Source organism: Sceloporus occidentalis, unplaced genomic scaffold (assembly GCF_023333645.1).
Source record: "Sceloporus occidentalis isolate IW3139 unplaced genomic scaffold, rSceOcc1.0.p SCAF_3, whole genome shotgun sequence".
NCBI classification, from domain to species: domain Eukaryota; kingdom Metazoa; phylum Chordata; class Lepidosauria; order Squamata; family Phrynosomatidae; genus Sceloporus; species Sceloporus occidentalis.
The window spans coordinates 232006567-232023849 of record NW_028316983.1 but is presented as its reverse complement, the minus strand read 5'-3'; the positions used below and the strand labels follow the sequence as shown (position 1 = coordinate 232023849).

The window sequence follows — 17283 nt, the reverse complement described above, 5'->3', positions numbered from 1 at the left end:
TTTAATTTGTCAAGTAGCAAGAGGATAGCAGCTCATCTGAATCTGCAAATGGATTGTGTTTAGTCATGAAGACCCAAAAGTGGCCTCTAGGATGCTTATGTCTTTTCAGATTTGACATGTTTCCAGCTATGACTAGTGTTTTTCCTGTTCTGAAGCCAATTTTCTAATGTACTCTAGCACTGTCTCCGCTGGGCTCTTTCGAGAAAAAAAATATGATTGTGTTTAAGACTTCCCAGAAGAAACTGTGCTAAGTATTCCTAGCAAAATATTTTTCCTACATTTACAGCACTTAATTTGTCACTGATACTTTGTTGGGCATATAGTTACTAGCTTTCTTTCACACTGTTATAACATGGTGGGCATTGGATCTGAATCTTCCAAGCTCATATTTGTAGTGAGAACATCACAGCAATATATCTTAAAGGTTCACAAGCAGTAGAGAGAGCCAACCGTTGCTGGTCTTTCTGAAGCTTAACTTGGGTCCAAAACACACTAGAAATAATCCAGTTTGAAACCGCTTTAACTGCCCTGGTTCAGTGCTCAGGAATTCTGGTATATTGTGGCACCAGAGCTTGCTGACAGAGAAAGCTAAATGTCTCACCAAACTACAGTTCCCAAAATTCCCTAGCATTGAGCCAAGACAGTTAAAGCAATCTCAAACTGGATTTTTTTCTGCAGTGTGTTTGCACATGCCCATGCTTAGAAGTAGAGATGGTTTTCATCTTACAATTTGGAAGATCATAGTCTTGCAGAAAAGCTAAAAATGCCTATTAAAATATTATCTATAGTTGCAGTAGATCTGGAAGGAGTCCAATCATTGGATACTAGAGATGGCTTTTCATGTCCAATCTATGTGTTTGTCAGCTTTTCTAAAACTCACCTGTGTTAGTTGACCTGTGATACATTGAGTGTATTACTTGGGTTTCTTTTCTGTCCCAGGACTGAATGTAGGAGTCAGAGGGATAGCTGTGTTAGACTGTTTGTAAAAGGTGGGTGGAATGGAGGGTTTTGTGGGTGGGAAAAGAAATCTAGCAGTACATTTGACCAGTTAAAAACAAAAACAACCCACCCCTTACCTTTATCTTCTTTTTAAATGCAGTATTGTGTATATATCTCATCTATCATTAAAACAGTCTATCATAGACCATTTTGTTTTTTTATATTTGGGTGAGCCTACTTTATCTCTGTCTGGTTTTTCTCAGTCAATCACACTGTCTGGTGTGGTGAATCGGCTCACATCACATTGCTTTTTCCTTTTTGATGAGTCTCCAGTGCTGAATGAATCATCCACATCAACCTGAATATTTTCTGCAACAGTTCTGACATCGTCATTTGGCTGGTGAGAACAGTCTAGTCCAGCATTCAGTTATTATTATTATGCTTTATTTATATAGCGCTGTACATACAAACAGTAAAATAGATATGAGTAAACCTGCCCATGGCGTACAATCTAAGAAATAATAGCATAATACATATACATAATACATAACAATACAGGAAAGCGTTCAATAAAACAGGGAACAAATTAACAACACCAAATAGCAAATAATAGTCACGCAATGCCTGGGAATGCTTCTCTGAACAGGATAGTCTTCAACTCAGTTTTGAAACTAGTTAAAGAAGTGATGACCCGTGCTCGTGGGGGAAGGGAGTTCCAGGAATGAGGGGCAGCAAGTGAAAAGGACAAATCTGGGACGGGGCAGAGAAAATTTTGGGCTGAGACAGCAGACCTTGACTACCAGAACAGAGAGCCCAAGCGGGAAGATGAGGAGAAAGAAGGTCTGATAAATAAGGAGGGGCCAGCCCATAGAGGGCTTTAGAAGTCAGCAACAGGAGCTTATACTGAATACGGAATGGGAAGAGGAGCCAGTGAAGGGATGGTAATAAAAGAGAAATGTGGTCAGAGCGGTGGGTGGATGTAATAATGCGTGCAGCTGAATGCTGGACAGAAATTAAAGGACGGAGGTGAGAGAAAGGAAGCCCTGCCAGAAGGAGGTTACAATAATCTAGTCGTGAGACGACCAGAGCGTGGACCAGAGTCTTGGCAGTAGAGGCCGAAAGAAATGGACAGATTTTAGCAATATTGTAGAGAGAGAATCTACAGGCCTTGGCTGTGGCCTGGATCTGGGGGATACATTACAGATCTACTCTGGGACTTCTTTGGGTTACTATTCTCATGTCCACAAGCAGGACATGAGAGTAGTAGCCCACCCCAGCAAATGGTAAACAGAGACATACTACTATTTACACTAGATGTGAATAGCCGTTAGTAATCTCTGATAGTTTATGGCATGTATCTTTAAATATTTAAACTTTTCAGTTCATGACAACATTTCTCAGACTTCTAAAATTTGGGCTTCTCTTCTCAACTTTCTTTTGCCCTTCTCTACAAACTGTACTCAATTGTGTACAGTGGACCCTTGTTATACGCTGGGGTTTGGTTCCAAGATCCCCCATGTATAACAAAATCTGCATATGCTCAAGTCCCATTAAATATAATGACATAGCAAAATGGTGTCCCTTATAAAAAAAAATGGAAAATCAAGGTTTGATATTTGAAATTTTTACTTTTTTTGAACATTTTCAAACAGTGTATGCTTGAATCAGTTTATAAAAAAAATCAGTGTATAAGAAGGGCCGACTACATATACTTTGCTGCTAGTTTGAGTGTGATGAGTGAGGTATTAATTCAGTCCTAGGATTAAAGGAAAGATAAAAGGGAACCTCTTACTTCTTTCTAAAACAACAGACAGGGGAGAGTTAAAATAAAGCAGCGGTTCTTTTTCCAAAATCAGAGCAGAAAGCTTGGAAAGGAGTTAGAACAGTAGCTTTGATTGCAACCCCCCCCCCAAAAAAAAAAATCCCATGTGCAATGATGAATGCTTTGTGACAGAGGCTTAATCTTACTTGGTACTTTATCTTGTGAAGGTGGCTTTCAAAGATCAGTTGAAAGAATGGACTAAAAACCAGTAATAGGTAGAAATTGTTTCTTTTTAGTTTTTTTTATTAATTTTGGTAGAGTATTACTCATACACATTTATCCCCACAATGACCACACTTAAAGATGTGTACTAAAGATTGTTCTCCAATCTTAAATGAACGCTAGACAATAATATTATAATAAAACAACTTGCTATTATTGAGACACGATGTAGAGAGTGAATGGAGCTTCCAATAACAGAGAGATATGAATGTAGCCATTCATATTTATAACTCCCAACTAGTGTTTCATAATCATTGTTTTGCGCTATTCTTACACACCCAAGTAGGGGATTATAATGTTATAAACAAGACATCTTGGAGAACTGCGTCAGTAACTTAACAGATGGTGCTTAAGGGGCCATTATATCAGCAGCTGTGTGATCTATATTGTTCCAGGTCAAACAGACTGGGATATATATGGCCACAGTACAGATCTGTGTAGTTCAGACCATTTGGCTGATTCAGATAGAAAACTTGTAGCAAATAAGCTATTTTGGGATTCACATTTGTTCTGGGTGACCATTGCAAGGCAGTGTATTATCTCTAAAATTAAGCCTGCTCTTTGGCTGTCCAGAATATGCCTGTAACTCTTCTTTCTAGAATACTTTAACCACACTTTTAAAGACTCCAAGCATATCAGACTCAAGCACACCTTCTCTTTTTTGAATTGTATCGCAGCTTGTTCTTCAATCTATTCCTCTTGGCGAAACCCACTGAGTTGCCATTCATGCAGTTTGAGTTTGGCATGGGGCCCTGGTCTGCATTTGGAACAGGGACAGGTGTTAAAAAGCTTTGACCTCCCTCCCCCATAGGTCTTATCCACATTTTGTCCTCCACACCTGTTTGTATGGGAATAAAATCCTGAATTAGTGCATATGGAAACTTTGTTCAGATGCAAATCACAATGCAAGTAGTATTGCAATATAGCTGCTTGGGAGAGGGGTCTGTTAATTTATTTACAATCTGTTTCTGCTATGTCATCACTTCACAGAAATGGGAATACCATAACTTAAGGCAGATTGCCATCACTAGAGTTTTTAATTTGATTGATGTAGAAGTTTTATGATCTAGCTCTGTTTGGTTGAAACAAAATCTAAATACAATAATAAAGTTTTTCGTTCAACAAAAGAGATACATCTTTCTTCAGAAAGCAAAAATTAACACCCTGCTGACTGTCCAATCTGTCGTTGTCATGTTAATTATAACTCTGCCCTAAGTGCAGAAGGTTTGAAAACATCAGTACATATCTTTTTTAAGCCTCTGATGTCATTCAGCATCTGCCATCTAATAGGAAAAACAGATTTTATTTGCTATTAAATCTTCAAAAACAGAAAAGAGTGTTCCACCCTCTGCCTTGCACAGATCAAAGAACCAGAGGACCAGACTGTATTCCCATCTACATTTTAAACCAGTATTCACATTATACTGCTGACTACAAAACTTTATGCATCATGTTGCATTTGTGAATAAGAAAACTGTGTTCTTGAGCAGGGGTTCTTGTAAAGTTTCTTATTTAAAATGAATCATAGAATCATTGAGTTTTTAATTAGTTGTGGTGGAGTATTACTCTTACACATTTGCCACCAAAATGACTACACTTAAGACACCCCAAGGGCCATCCACTCCAACCCACTGCCATGCAGGAATACACAGTCACAGATGGCCGTCCAGCTTCTGTTTAAAAACCTACAAAGAAAGAAACTCCACCACTTTCAGAAGCAGCTTGTTGCACTATTGAATAGCTCTTACTGTGAGGAAATTTTTCCTAATGTTGAGGTGGAATCTCTTTTTCTGTAGTTTGAAGCTATTGCTCCAGGTCCTATTTCCTGGAGCTGCAGAAAACAAACTCACTCTATCTTCAGTATGACATCCTTTCATATGTTTCAACAGGGCTTTCATACCACCACTTAACCTTCTTTTTGCCAGGCTAAACATACCCAGCTCCCTAAGTCGCTCTTCATAGGGCATTGTTTCCAGACCTTTCACCATTTTGATCGCCCTCCTCTGCACCCACTCCAGCTTGTCAACATCCTTTTTGAATTGTGGTGCCTGACCAAAGCAGAATAGAGGGGCACTATTACTTCCCTCGGTCTAGACACTATACTTCCATTGATGCAGCCTAGAATCTTATTGTTCTTTTTAGCTGCCACATCACACTGTTGACTCATGTCCAACTTGTAGTATACTAGGACTCCTAGATCCCTTTCACATATACTGTTGTCAGGCCGGGTGTCCTCCATCCTATATCCATGCACTTCTTTTTTTCTAAGTATAATACCTCACATTTCTCCCTGTTGAAATTTATTTTGTTAGTTTTGGCCCAGCTTTCTTATCTATTAAGATCATTTTTAATTTTGATCCTATCCTCTGGGGTGTTAGCTACCCCTCCTAATTTGATGTCATCTGCAAATTTGATAAGTATGCCCTCTATTCCTTCATACAAGTCATTGATAAAGATGAAAGCTCTATCCATTGCACCAGTTAGCTCTTTTAACCTAAGGCCTAAGTCCAGGTGCTACTCCCTGCTAGGACAGGTTCCTTTGAAAGAATTGGAACTTGATCAATCAACATTTTGTAAGTTCCACTACTTTATGAGTCTACGTACTATAATTAGCACAACACTGTACTTGGGTTAAGAATAAATTGTTATTACTACTCAAGCTCCTTCTACCACTCCTTACCATCAAAAGCATGATACCTTCTTAAATAGAAATGTAGAAGCGCAGTGAGCAGGATGGGAAGAGAGACAAATGTGGGGCACATTTCTGTGCACAAAATTTAGTTAGACTAGGGAATGAGGATTGATCTGGGTAACAAAAGAAATAGGGATGAGATATGGGTATGGTTAAGATCAGGCTTTTTGTGGGTGGCTTGAAGTAATACATAATGCAAGGAAGACTGGATCTTCAAGTGACTTAGGCTCCTTGAACATTCCCAGCCTTGGCCCCTGTGTTTTGATAATATCCAAAGACATGTCATGTTTAGAACTGACATGTTGGTTAGTACTTCACATTGAAAAAGCATCCCTTTATATTGATTAATATCAGGGCTGGATTAACCATTAAGCAAAATAAGCATATGCTTATGGCATCAAGAGAAGTGGGGTGAGGAGGACCACAGAAATTTTCCACTGCTGGATTTATCATGGACCATATGGTGCAAAACTTCCAAAGGTGTACCTGGAACTGAGTTCTACAAAAAATGTCTCCCATAATAAATGAAAAGTTACATACATACTTATATATAATAATAAAAATAAAAATAAAGTAGTAACAATAGAGGTTAATTACATACATTAATCTTGGGAATACAACAAAATTAGAACACAACAAAAATCTGGTAACTGGTAAAGTGCCACACAGTCCACCGAAACTCATTTTCATCTAGTTCAAGTTGGCTGTCTTGTTCAGTTGTCCGCTGAGAATGATTGCAGTGGCGCTCAGTACAGTGTTGCCAGACGGGGTATTCTCATCTGGAGAAAACCTTTCAAATATAAATGAAGTGTAAATATGCAAAAATAAAGATTATGTTTCATTGCACTGTAAGCTTTGGTTCATTTCAAAAAATAAAATTTTATTTTACGGTTTATTATTGTTTATATTTTGAATGAGATATATATGGAGACATCAAAATCTTTTAAGAGCTTAGGGTCTCTGAAGTTCTTAATCCAGCCCTAAAGCACAATGGCCAGAAAAGCAGTAGTCATGAGCCAGCATCAAAATGAGATGAAATGATGTTAGATCAAAAGGCAAATTGCAGCAGTTCTTTTCTTCCACATTTCTGGTCAGTAGTGTCCGTAGAGGCTTCCATTGTCAGGTATTGGGAAGCTGTTGGCTCCTTTCCATAGAGACAGTTTTTCCCCTCCTGATTCTAAACATCTGTTTCATAGTGAAGCTAATAATTATGCTGGCCTCTGAACATCTAAAACTAGAGGAAGGTGCCAAGTGAATAGGCTAGTATAATGCATGTTCTGTTCCAGAGAGTATTAGCAATCACTTCAAAAGCAAACTTCAGTACCTCGCCCTCTGTGTTGGTTTCAGACAGCTATTACAAGGGTCTGATTCAGTCCCTTCAGCCATTTGGAGAGCAGGGCAGCCTGGCATACACTGTCAATGCATTTTCTTTAGAACAATTTGAAGGGGAAGCCATCGGAGCCCTTTGTTAATTGCAAAGAATTGCACACAATCAAACAGAACTGTCCAGACATGTTGAGAAGTAAAATGCTATGGCCTGGGATTTATAAACAGCTATAGGAAGCACATTTCAGGGTGAGAATTGAGTTTGAAAGAGCAGGGGCATGAAGGGAATAGAAGGAAGTAGTTGCTATTTGTTAGCATACATGGTCCATCTTCTGCTGTAGCTACATTCTCAATAATGGTACTTGAAAAGAAAAAACTATTCAGTTTTGAGGGGTCTTGAGCATCCCCCAAATTAATGAGACTTTGATATTTTCTAAACTATGTCAAAGGGAGGACCTTTTATGAGTGCTTTGTCTCACAGACAGTTATTTGTAGCTGTTTGGGCTTCCCTCTCATATGTTTCATGCTGTGTTTTTAGTGTGGTGCATCACTGCAGTTGGAGTGCTGGTAGGCATTTTGAAGAATACCTGCTGGTGAGGAAGTTAATACAGCTAAATTTCAGGGTCTTAGCAAGAGAACATTTTAAGCAGGCTTCATGTTGTTCATTTCCTTTGTAGGTAGATAGGTAGGTATCTGCATCGAAGGCCATGAACTCTAAGTATTGTTAAGGTCATTATTCATATTGGTTGCTTTGTTGATAGATGATTTTTTAACTGTGTAGGGCAGTAAACAAATATTATAAAATAAAATAAATTTAAAAATATTTTAACCTCAGTTTGTATGCTAAAGCATACACGTTCCTGAGGCAAAGCCTGCAGCCCAGTGAGACTGGGATTTATCTGCCACTGCACTTCAGAAAATGTTCGGAGAGCTTATTACAGGCTTATTTTTACACAGTTTGATTTAAGTTGTTTAGACTTCAATCCTATACAGACTTCCTTGGGGGGAAGCACCATTATTTATCCCTTGCAAATAGTATATTTTACTTGAAAAAAACAAACCAACCCCTCCGACTTCTTCAACAAGGTTATGACAACTAAAGCTTTATCTATTTATCTTCAACCTGAACCTGTCCTAATTCTATCTGATCTTGATATGCACCAGCATATTCTCTGATAGACTACAAAATTCATTTTGTGCTTTTACGTTTGGTTTTTAAACTTGTGTTTTGAAATGACTCTGAAATCTGGTATGGTTTAGCATGTGTTAGATGTGTGTACCCAAATCATCAAGGGTGCACTTTTTATGTTCACGCAATGAATTGTGGATGACAGCTTCATAGTTAGACCCAAAGCCTGTAATGTAGAAGCTATAATCATGTGGTCAGAGGCTTGTCTGGGAATAGAACAAGGCAAGAAATTCAGCACATTAAAGAGTTGGTAACACTGAAGAGACAATATACTCCAGATTCCTGGAAAGATCTCATTTATTAAATTCTAAACACTATGGGCCTTCACATATTAGAGAGCATTACCTCTTCTCTTTGATCTTCATAATTAGCCTGAAAAATACATTTTGAGTATCATTTCTACGCTGATCAGAAATAAAGGCACATGGATTTATTTTCAGCACTTCCCCCACTTTTCCAGCACACGTTTCCTACAACCTAAAAATGTGTAATTGTGAAGCTCTGTAAGACATTTTATGACATCAGAAATTTGGCTCAGCATTAGTATAGAGTGAATATGTTCCCTTGTTTGCTAAAGAAGGGGGAAGTTGTTTTCTGTAGCTTTACTCATCTGAAATTTAGCTTTTTAGTGTAGATACCATAAAAACAGGAAGAGCCCTGCTGAATTTGTATCTAACACTCTAAAATGCTTACAGAGAATGGAAATGTTAATATAGTAGTATATAATGTAGAATTTACCATGGGTTTGGAGTTCAAATATTTTTGACCATGAAGCACTGGTCCCTTTCTTTCTCTCAGTTTAACAACTGTCTCTCAGGTTTGTTATGAGAATGGAGTGGAATAATCCTGACCTTGGAAAAATTGTGCTATAGAAAATGAAATGAAATTAAACATGTGTTTATCCAGATGTAATCTTGTCCTAGATTCACTCATTCATGGTTAGTTGTAGTCAGAGTCTCCAGTCTACTGTCACAAATGCTGAGTACTTGGAAAGTCTGATTACAGGGCATTTTAATATTGCTCAGGAAATATAATTCAGCAGAATGTAGGGCTATAGAAGTGCTCTCTCCTCACATAGGTGAATGTATGTATGATAAATGTGTGTACAACTTTGTCATAACATTTTTAGACTTAATTTCTGCAACCTGTTAAATAGAAATTCTTAGCAGCCCCAGAAATCCTGAAAAGGCTTAGAAAATTGAGATTTGAAGCTGTGAACGGGTTGCGTGATATTCTTGTATCTCATGTGATTAGGGGGTACTTTGTGCAGCATCTCTTAGCAACCGCTTCCATCAGTATGACCTTAAAGTGTCTTAACTTGGATTCTAGACCAACAAAACTTGTACAGCGCGCCCGCGCCATACGCGGGCGCACCATACGCGGCCTTGAGCAGACGCTCTCAAGCCGCGGGGCACACGCAGGGCGGAAGGGGCGGCACATCCTATTCAATTGAATGGGCGCGCGCGACCGTTGCGCCCCATGCGCGCCCACGCCGCCGCGCACAAGCCCCATTGTTTCCAATGGGGCTCGAGCATAGGCGGAATTCGCCTTACGCGGAGGGATCCGGAACGGATCCCCGTGTAAGGCGAGGACGGACTGTACAAACCTTGCATTGTTCTGGGGTCAAGAGGGAAAATGGTCTTTGCATCAGGGCATGAAAATACTGAGCGGCATGGGTCAGTCCGCTATTGAGCTTTTAAAGTTAAAGTTTATGTAACTTTATGTTACAGTATATCCCCATAGTCTCTTCTGTGAATCCTGTTATTGCAATGTGTGATAACTTATCTTCCAGCAAACAAAATTTAGGCCACAACTGATTCATTCTAGAGTAGTCCTAATCATGTTCATAATAAAACAGTTTGGGAATAAATTGGTAGTTTGCAACTTGATGAAAGTCATTTCCAGCACCCCACTGTAATTCTCTCTCTAGCTCTCTTCCCTGTCCCTATGTTTTGGTCTCTCTGGCGGGATACAGACCACCCCTTTGTGCCACATATTGGGGCCAGGACAGCCACAGCAGCAGCACAAAGGCCCCGATCCGGCGCTTTTTGGGACCAGGGAGAAGCGGCAAAATGCCACTTCTCCCTGGTCCCGAAAAGGGGTGTCCTTGGGGCTTCATGCCCCAGGACACCTCGGGAACCACAGCCAGGAGCTGCAGCTACTCAGCCCCTTTCCCCCTGGTACTGTTCCCACAGCAGTCTAGTTGCCGCGGGATCAAGGCACCCTCTGGGAAGGAGCTCCGTTTCACAGCTCCTTTTGGAGCCGTTGTTAGGCATCCACAAGCAGCCTGATGCGGCGTTAACACGTCATGTCCATGCTGCACTGTTTGGACACGGCACAGCCGTGACTTCATAATGGCGGCACCCCGTGTATACAGGGCACCGCCATTATGCCAACGGAGCTATGTGTTAGGGTTGCGGGGCGTCTGTAAAGGATGCCCCGAGGCAACCCTAGCATGCATCCAGGCCAGCGCAAAGTGCCGGTCTGGTTAAAGCCTTTTTCTTTCTTCTTTTGAAGTAATATTTGGTCCCAGGAGAGATAGTTCTAGTTATTTCTCTGGTTAGAATATTGCAGTTTTTTAGCAGTGGAACTCATTTCTTATCTTGAATGCTTGTTTGAGGATTCAGTGGTCTCAGTTCACTGTCACTACTGCAAATAGCAGGCTTCTGGAGATGTAGTTCTGGACTACACACCAGGGTGAATCCAGTATACTTTCCAGCTGTGCAGCTGGTAGCACCACTGACTGCAAAAGTAGTAGCACACCCAAGCACCAAAAGAACAACTACATTATCCTTGTCCTGCTAGTGTTGATTACCTTCAACATTACATTGGGTTAGACCCATGTTTCATTTCGCCTTCAGATTCTTGTTCAGAGAATTATACAGAATATAACTGCATTAGGCCCACGGGTCTTTAATGCCTGTGAGAGACTTAGTGTTGAACTTGGATTGTTGGGACACTGGGGCTCATGTCACATTTTAGCCGTAGTTTCACTTGTGGTGTCAGATTTTCATCTGTAAAAATGAGCATAAAGGTATAATAAGTTGCTGTATTTTTATACTGGCTACTATACTTGGTCACATATTTTTTATTCTGACTGATAACCGCTCTTTGGGTGATAAACTTATCTCCCTTGCTAAGGACTTTATCTGTCTTGCTCTCTTCAAGCAGAGGTCCTGTGGAATGAACCTGAGAAACCTGAAATCATGTGCTTTTTGTTGAGCAATAGGTACTTCTCCCTCCTCCATTTATATCCCCTGACTGTGCAGTTATGGTGACGAAAACTGATAGTGGCTGTAATACCATTTTTACACACACAGTTTTAGCAGTCCTTAAAAAGCTTCATTAATGTGAATATACAGTAGGCCCCGTCATACGCAGCTTTCAGCATACGCTGAAAACCTCGCGGGGTGCAAGGGGCGGCACATCCCACTTGAATGAATGGGGTGCGTGCCCATGGCACGCACACGCCGCCGCATGCACAAGCCCCATTCACTTGAATGGGGTTTGAACATGCGCAGTATTTGGCTTACACGGAAGGGTCCGGAACAGATCCCCCGCGTAAGCCAAGGGTGGACTGTACCATGGATTTAAATGGTTAAAATTGTAAAACATTATATTGCACTGTGTAATTTGGTTACATCCTATTTGGATTACTAAAATGAGCTGTATGTGTGACAAAATTGCTCAGAAAGTTCATTTGCTCCAAAGAGCTGCAGTCAGGTTGTTAACTGGGTCCGGGTTCAGGGAGCATACAATTTCCTTGTTGCAACGGCTGCACTGGCTACCACCTGGTTTCTAAGTCGAATTCAAAGTGCTGGTTATGACCTATAAAGCGCTATATGGCTAGGGTCCAGGCTATTTGAAGGACTGTATCCTTCCAACTCCCTATATAAAGTTGGTTGAGCTGTTAGAGACCCTTGTCTCTGTCCCACTGTCTTCCCAGGCTTGTTTGATGGTAAGAAAGGGAGGTGGCATTCTACATGGCTGGCTGTTACATGGTTTTAACTGTATACATGGTTTAATTGGTTTATACCCACACACACAACATGGTACTTTATATATGCACATATAACAAGCATTACTTATGTTTTCATATATTTTTTATCTGTACTGGTTTAATGATTTATAATCCATTTTGCATCCCGTTATTGGGGAAAGGGCAGGACATGAATAAAATAATAATAAATTCTCAGTTTATAGTGTGAAAACTGCTAATAAAATTAAAGCTGTCATACAAAATATTTGAAAACTAGATGTGATGCGTGTTCTGTATGCAAGAGGAGTATGACTGAACCACCAGTTTTCGCAGTTCCTATGTGCTGTGTTGCTGTAAAATGGAACATCTGCCTTTTTGTTTCAGGTAAAGAACAGTCCTCACTCGAGTTGAACATGTTGCCAATGCCTGCAACACCACTGTCTGGTTTTCCTAAAGAGTCCAGTTCATCCAAGCACAGTGAGCACCATCACCACCACCATCATGAGCACAAGAAGAAAAAGAAAAAACACAAACACAAGCATAAGCATAAACACAAACATGAAAGCAAGGAAAAAGAGAAGGAGCCTTTCACTTTCTCCAACAGCCCTGCCAGTGGACGGTCCATTCGCTCTCCCTCCCTGTCTGACTGAAGCCAACTACGCTATGTTGACAGAACATTTGGAGGCTATGTACATGTTCATTTTTCGTTGTGGCAAAATGCAAGCAACAGTTGTGGATCAGATACCAGGTTAAGATTGAAATTCCAAGTTTCTCTTCTGTTGGCTAATCACAATGATCAATTTGGAATGAAGCAAAGAGGGTGATTTTACATTCAGAGCCAATCTCTGTGACAGTGTTCTCGATCCAGAGACTTTATATTTCCCATTGAAAGGAGCAGTAATGCTTATATATCTGTGTCCTAAATCTGCAGCCTAAGAGGTTGCCTGGGTATCCCGTCTGAATAAATTATATTTTAAACTTTTGATGAGAGTCCTGAAGTGGGTAGTATATATTAAAGAAAAACCTACTGCCAAACCTTATGCAAAAGCTGCAGTTGTGGAGAGTGTTGTATAACTTAATGTAAACCTCATGGAGCTGTCCCTTCAGATATTATTTTCAGGTGTTCTGCCACTGTTTTAATTCCTTAAAAACATATTAAGTTACAAGCTGTTTATTTTAACACACTGATTTTATAAAACAATTACAAAGCAGAGATGCATTTGGCAATTGTTTCCATAACCCTTTTCTCCTTTAAAAAAGTTACTGTGTGCCCTGTGCCCTGTAATTAGACTCATAACTATATAATGAAGCTCAAGCAAAACCAAACCCTCATGAAACTGGCATAGGAGGCTTTTCCATAAAACTTCAATTAACCTTTAAAATACACTGATCGTGGGGAAACCCAGTGGAAAGACTTTTAAACTCACTTGTTTCTAGTAAATTTGCTCAGAAACTGTGACAAAATCCTCCTGAAATGTCCAGAAGTACGCTTTAGCTGTGATTAAGCTGTTTTATTGTATAATAACCAGTTAAGTATTTCATTGTACATTTTGATAATTATGTCAATTGGGACTGCTTTCTAACATTTTTCTTTTGCATCAGTATAGCATTAGTTCTTTCTTTCTTCCACTCACCCACAGTTCTCTGGAACATTGTGAGATGCTTCAATAATCAAGTTCATTGTTTTTCTTGTGAATTCCACATTTAAATTAAGATTTTTTTTAAAAAAAACCTAGATATGTATGTATATTATTTTTAGTTATACAGCTTATTGGCAAAAAGAGACACTTGACAAGGGACAAGGGGCCCAATACGTTTTTTTAAAAGAGAAGGAATTCATTAATAAATACTTTTTTATACAATCTGCTGTTGAGCGTAATATATTTTTGCTGTGCTTTGTTATCACTGTAAAAACATGAGTCAGGAAAGAGAAAGAAATGTAAATTCTGCCAATCAAACTTGTGTATTATTTTTGTCTGGCTTGAAGCTACAGTATGTGACTTTCGATGTGCAGGTGGAATTGTCCTCCAGCCTGGAGTAAGTGTTTTACATCATTAGAGTAATGTCTTTGCTGTATTTTGGCTCATGTTCTCACTGGTTCGATATTGGTTTGGGAATATTATCTTGCCTTCAGTACAAATCAGAAGCAATACTATGTGATATCTGTAAAAGAGAAACGGGGTGAACATTATAGCAATGCTTCTCAAGCTTGTTTTCTCCTACTCCAGAGAATAGGACCCAGAACAATGGATGCAGGCTACAGGAAAAGAGATTTCTTCTTCGTGGTCTCTGCGAATCATACAAATAGGTTTCACTGCGCCTGCGCAGTGCTGTTCGGAAACTTCTGGAATCACTGGGCAAAGTTAACTTTGCAACATATAGAAACTTTTTGGCGGTAACTCCACCCACCCGTTATAAGGCCCCTGCCTTCCCGCTCTTTCCCCAGTTCCTTTTCCTCTTTTCCTATTGCCCTCAACTTAACCAAGCATTATAGTCTTTTCTAGTGAGTCCTTTCTTCTCATGATCTCAGTTGAGTCATCTTTACTTCTAGGGAGAGTTTGGGCCTGATCTATTCTAGGACCCATCCGCTGGTCTTTTTAGCAGTCCATTCTCAGAACTCTTCTCCAGTACATCAGATCTTTTTCCTATCGGCTTTCTTCACTGTTCAGCTTTCACAACCAAACATAGAAATGGGAAATACGGTGGCATGGACAATCCTAACTTTAGTATTTGATTATATATCTTTACAACTCAGGATCTTTAGTTATTTGTTTCCATATCTACCATTGACTCTGTAGCTGAACAGGATTTGAAGGGTCACAAATTGTCTACCCCTTAACTATATTAGATAGACAGACAGACAGACAGCTCTAGTTCAGGGCCAGAGTCAGGGTACCATTAGCCCTCCAGATTTCTTTGCATCCCTCCAGTGGTGAGGGATGATTAAAACTCTCACTAGAGGGAGCAGATAAAGTATTTAACAACCATCCAATCAGGAAAGCATTGTTATCTACGTGGCAAAAAATCAAACAGAAATGGTACAAGAAAATTCCGAGTTGGGTCTCCTCCCAAGAAGGCCTATTTGGCAAATGGACAAAAAACTCAAACTGGCTAACATATAAAGAACTAATGGTGGAAGATAAACATGGCCACAAAAAATGGAAAACTCTAGAAGAAATTAACAAGGGATTTGAGCTACATTGGTTCAATTACTCGCAGATTAAGAGCAAATTTATCGAGGACTCTAAAAGAGAAGGAATTGAGATAAAACAAAACGAATTAGATGATTTCCTTTGGAAACATGATAAAAAGAAAACAAGATTTATAAAATCTTACTTAAAAGAGACACAGAGAAGGAGGTAATAAAAGCTAACATGATTAGCTGGGTGCAAGACATTGGTCGAGCAATAATAATAATAATTTATTTATAGCCCGCCCAATCACAAGGAATCCAGGCGGGTTACAACAGTAAAATAAAGATAATAAAATAAAATACAATAAATAAATAAAATACAATAAAATTAAAGAGAGCGAAGTGAGTACATTCACAGTTAGGCCTGATGGAAGTTGGGCCTCTCTTTTTAATTTCCTCCCAGGTCTGATGGTGATGTCATGGAGGTGGACAGAGTGACATAAGTCACAGTAAATGGGGAGTAGAACTAGGTAGGGAAGGCCTGCCGGAAGAGATCCATCTTAAGAGCCTTCTTAAAGGCTGTAAGAGTAGAAATGTCACGGATCTCCTTCGGCAGGTCATTCCATAGCTTCGGAGCTGCAATGGAAAAGGCCCTCTGGGTGACTGAAGTTAGCCTAGATTTTATTGGCTGAAGTAGATTCTTCCCCAAGGACCTTAGAGTGCGGGACGGACAGTATGGAAGTAGGCGATCTCAATAGAGCTCAAAAACTGGGAAAGATCATGGAAAAGATCTCAAAAATTTACAGCTTCCTATAATCTGAAGGAGAATTTTATGAAGATTTATAGTAGGTGGTATCTTACCCCTACTAAACTTAAGAAAATGTTCAATATGCAAGAAGACAGATGCTGGAGGTGTAATAAGGCCAGAGGGACTATGTATCATATGTGGTGGACCTGCAAGGTGATTGAGGAATTCTGGGAAAAGGTTCACTTAGCAATACAAGAAATATTCAAGGTTAAATTTAATAAGGAACCCGAGATTTACTTATTAAATATGACAACACTGATCGCACCCCAAAGAAAATGAAATATGGAAAATACTATTCTATCTAATCACGGCTGCAAGATTAGAAATAACAGCTATATGGAAAAAAGCTGAGGCACCCAGCATGGAAAAGTGGTTACAAAGAATACACGAAATGAAAAAGATGGACAAACTATCGTACGAAATAAAAAACAGGAACATGACTCAATATGAAAAAAAACGGCATCCCATTGTGACATATTGGAGTAACATATGGGGGATAAATAAAGATCTGTTTTAGGTAATGTCTATATGACTGTTGAAATATTAAGGAAGTGCTGGAACCCCTATTTTCTCTTAACACCTTCTACTACTATATGAAGGAATCTACCGTATTCGACCAATTAGTTGATATGGCAGTAATTCCTTATTTCTTGGTTTGTTGTATTTTTTTCTTTCTTTTTTCGTTGTTGTTGTTATTTGTTTGTTGTAATAAAAAACATTTTAACCCCCCCCCCTCACTAGTGACTTGAGAGCCATGAGTCAGCCAATACAAATTAAAGACCTCAAAGGGCAAAAACAACACTCTGAGTCCCAAAACCACCTGGAAGCCATTAGAGGACATGCAGTATAGGCAGAACATTGTAGTGAAGATAATAATAATAATAATAATAATAATAATAATAATAATAATAATAATAATAATTTATTTATATTTTCCTGCCTCTCTCCAATGGATCGTGGTGGGATTACAAAAAATACAAGTACAAGCACAACAATAAAATACATAAAGAATTAGCAATTAAAAACAAGGTCTCAAAAAGCGACTGTGGAATAAAGATATTCCAGTCCTGTTCAAGGAGGTGGATCTGTGTGTCTTATACAAGATCGGGTGGGTATGCTCACCGGAAGAGATCCATCTTAACTGCCCTCTTAAAGGTCTCCAAGGAGGTAGTA

The 17283-nt window shown here is 39.4% G+C and overlaps 1 protein-coding gene across 1 annotated transcript in view; it reads left to right on the top strand.

The window, feature by feature from the left end:
• TAF2 (TATA-box binding protein associated factor 2) overlaps positions 1-14024 on the top strand; it is an 83365-nt gene extending 69341 nt beyond the window's left edge. Inside the window, exon 26 of the mRNA XM_089517879.1 lies at positions 12554-14024. Coding sequence (XP_089374005.1) covers positions 12554-12819 — 266 coding nt within the window. The 3' untranslated portion in view covers positions 12820-14024. The remainder of the gene's footprint in view (positions 1-12553) is intronic.
• The last annotated feature ends 3259 nt before the right edge of the window (positions 14025-17283 follow it).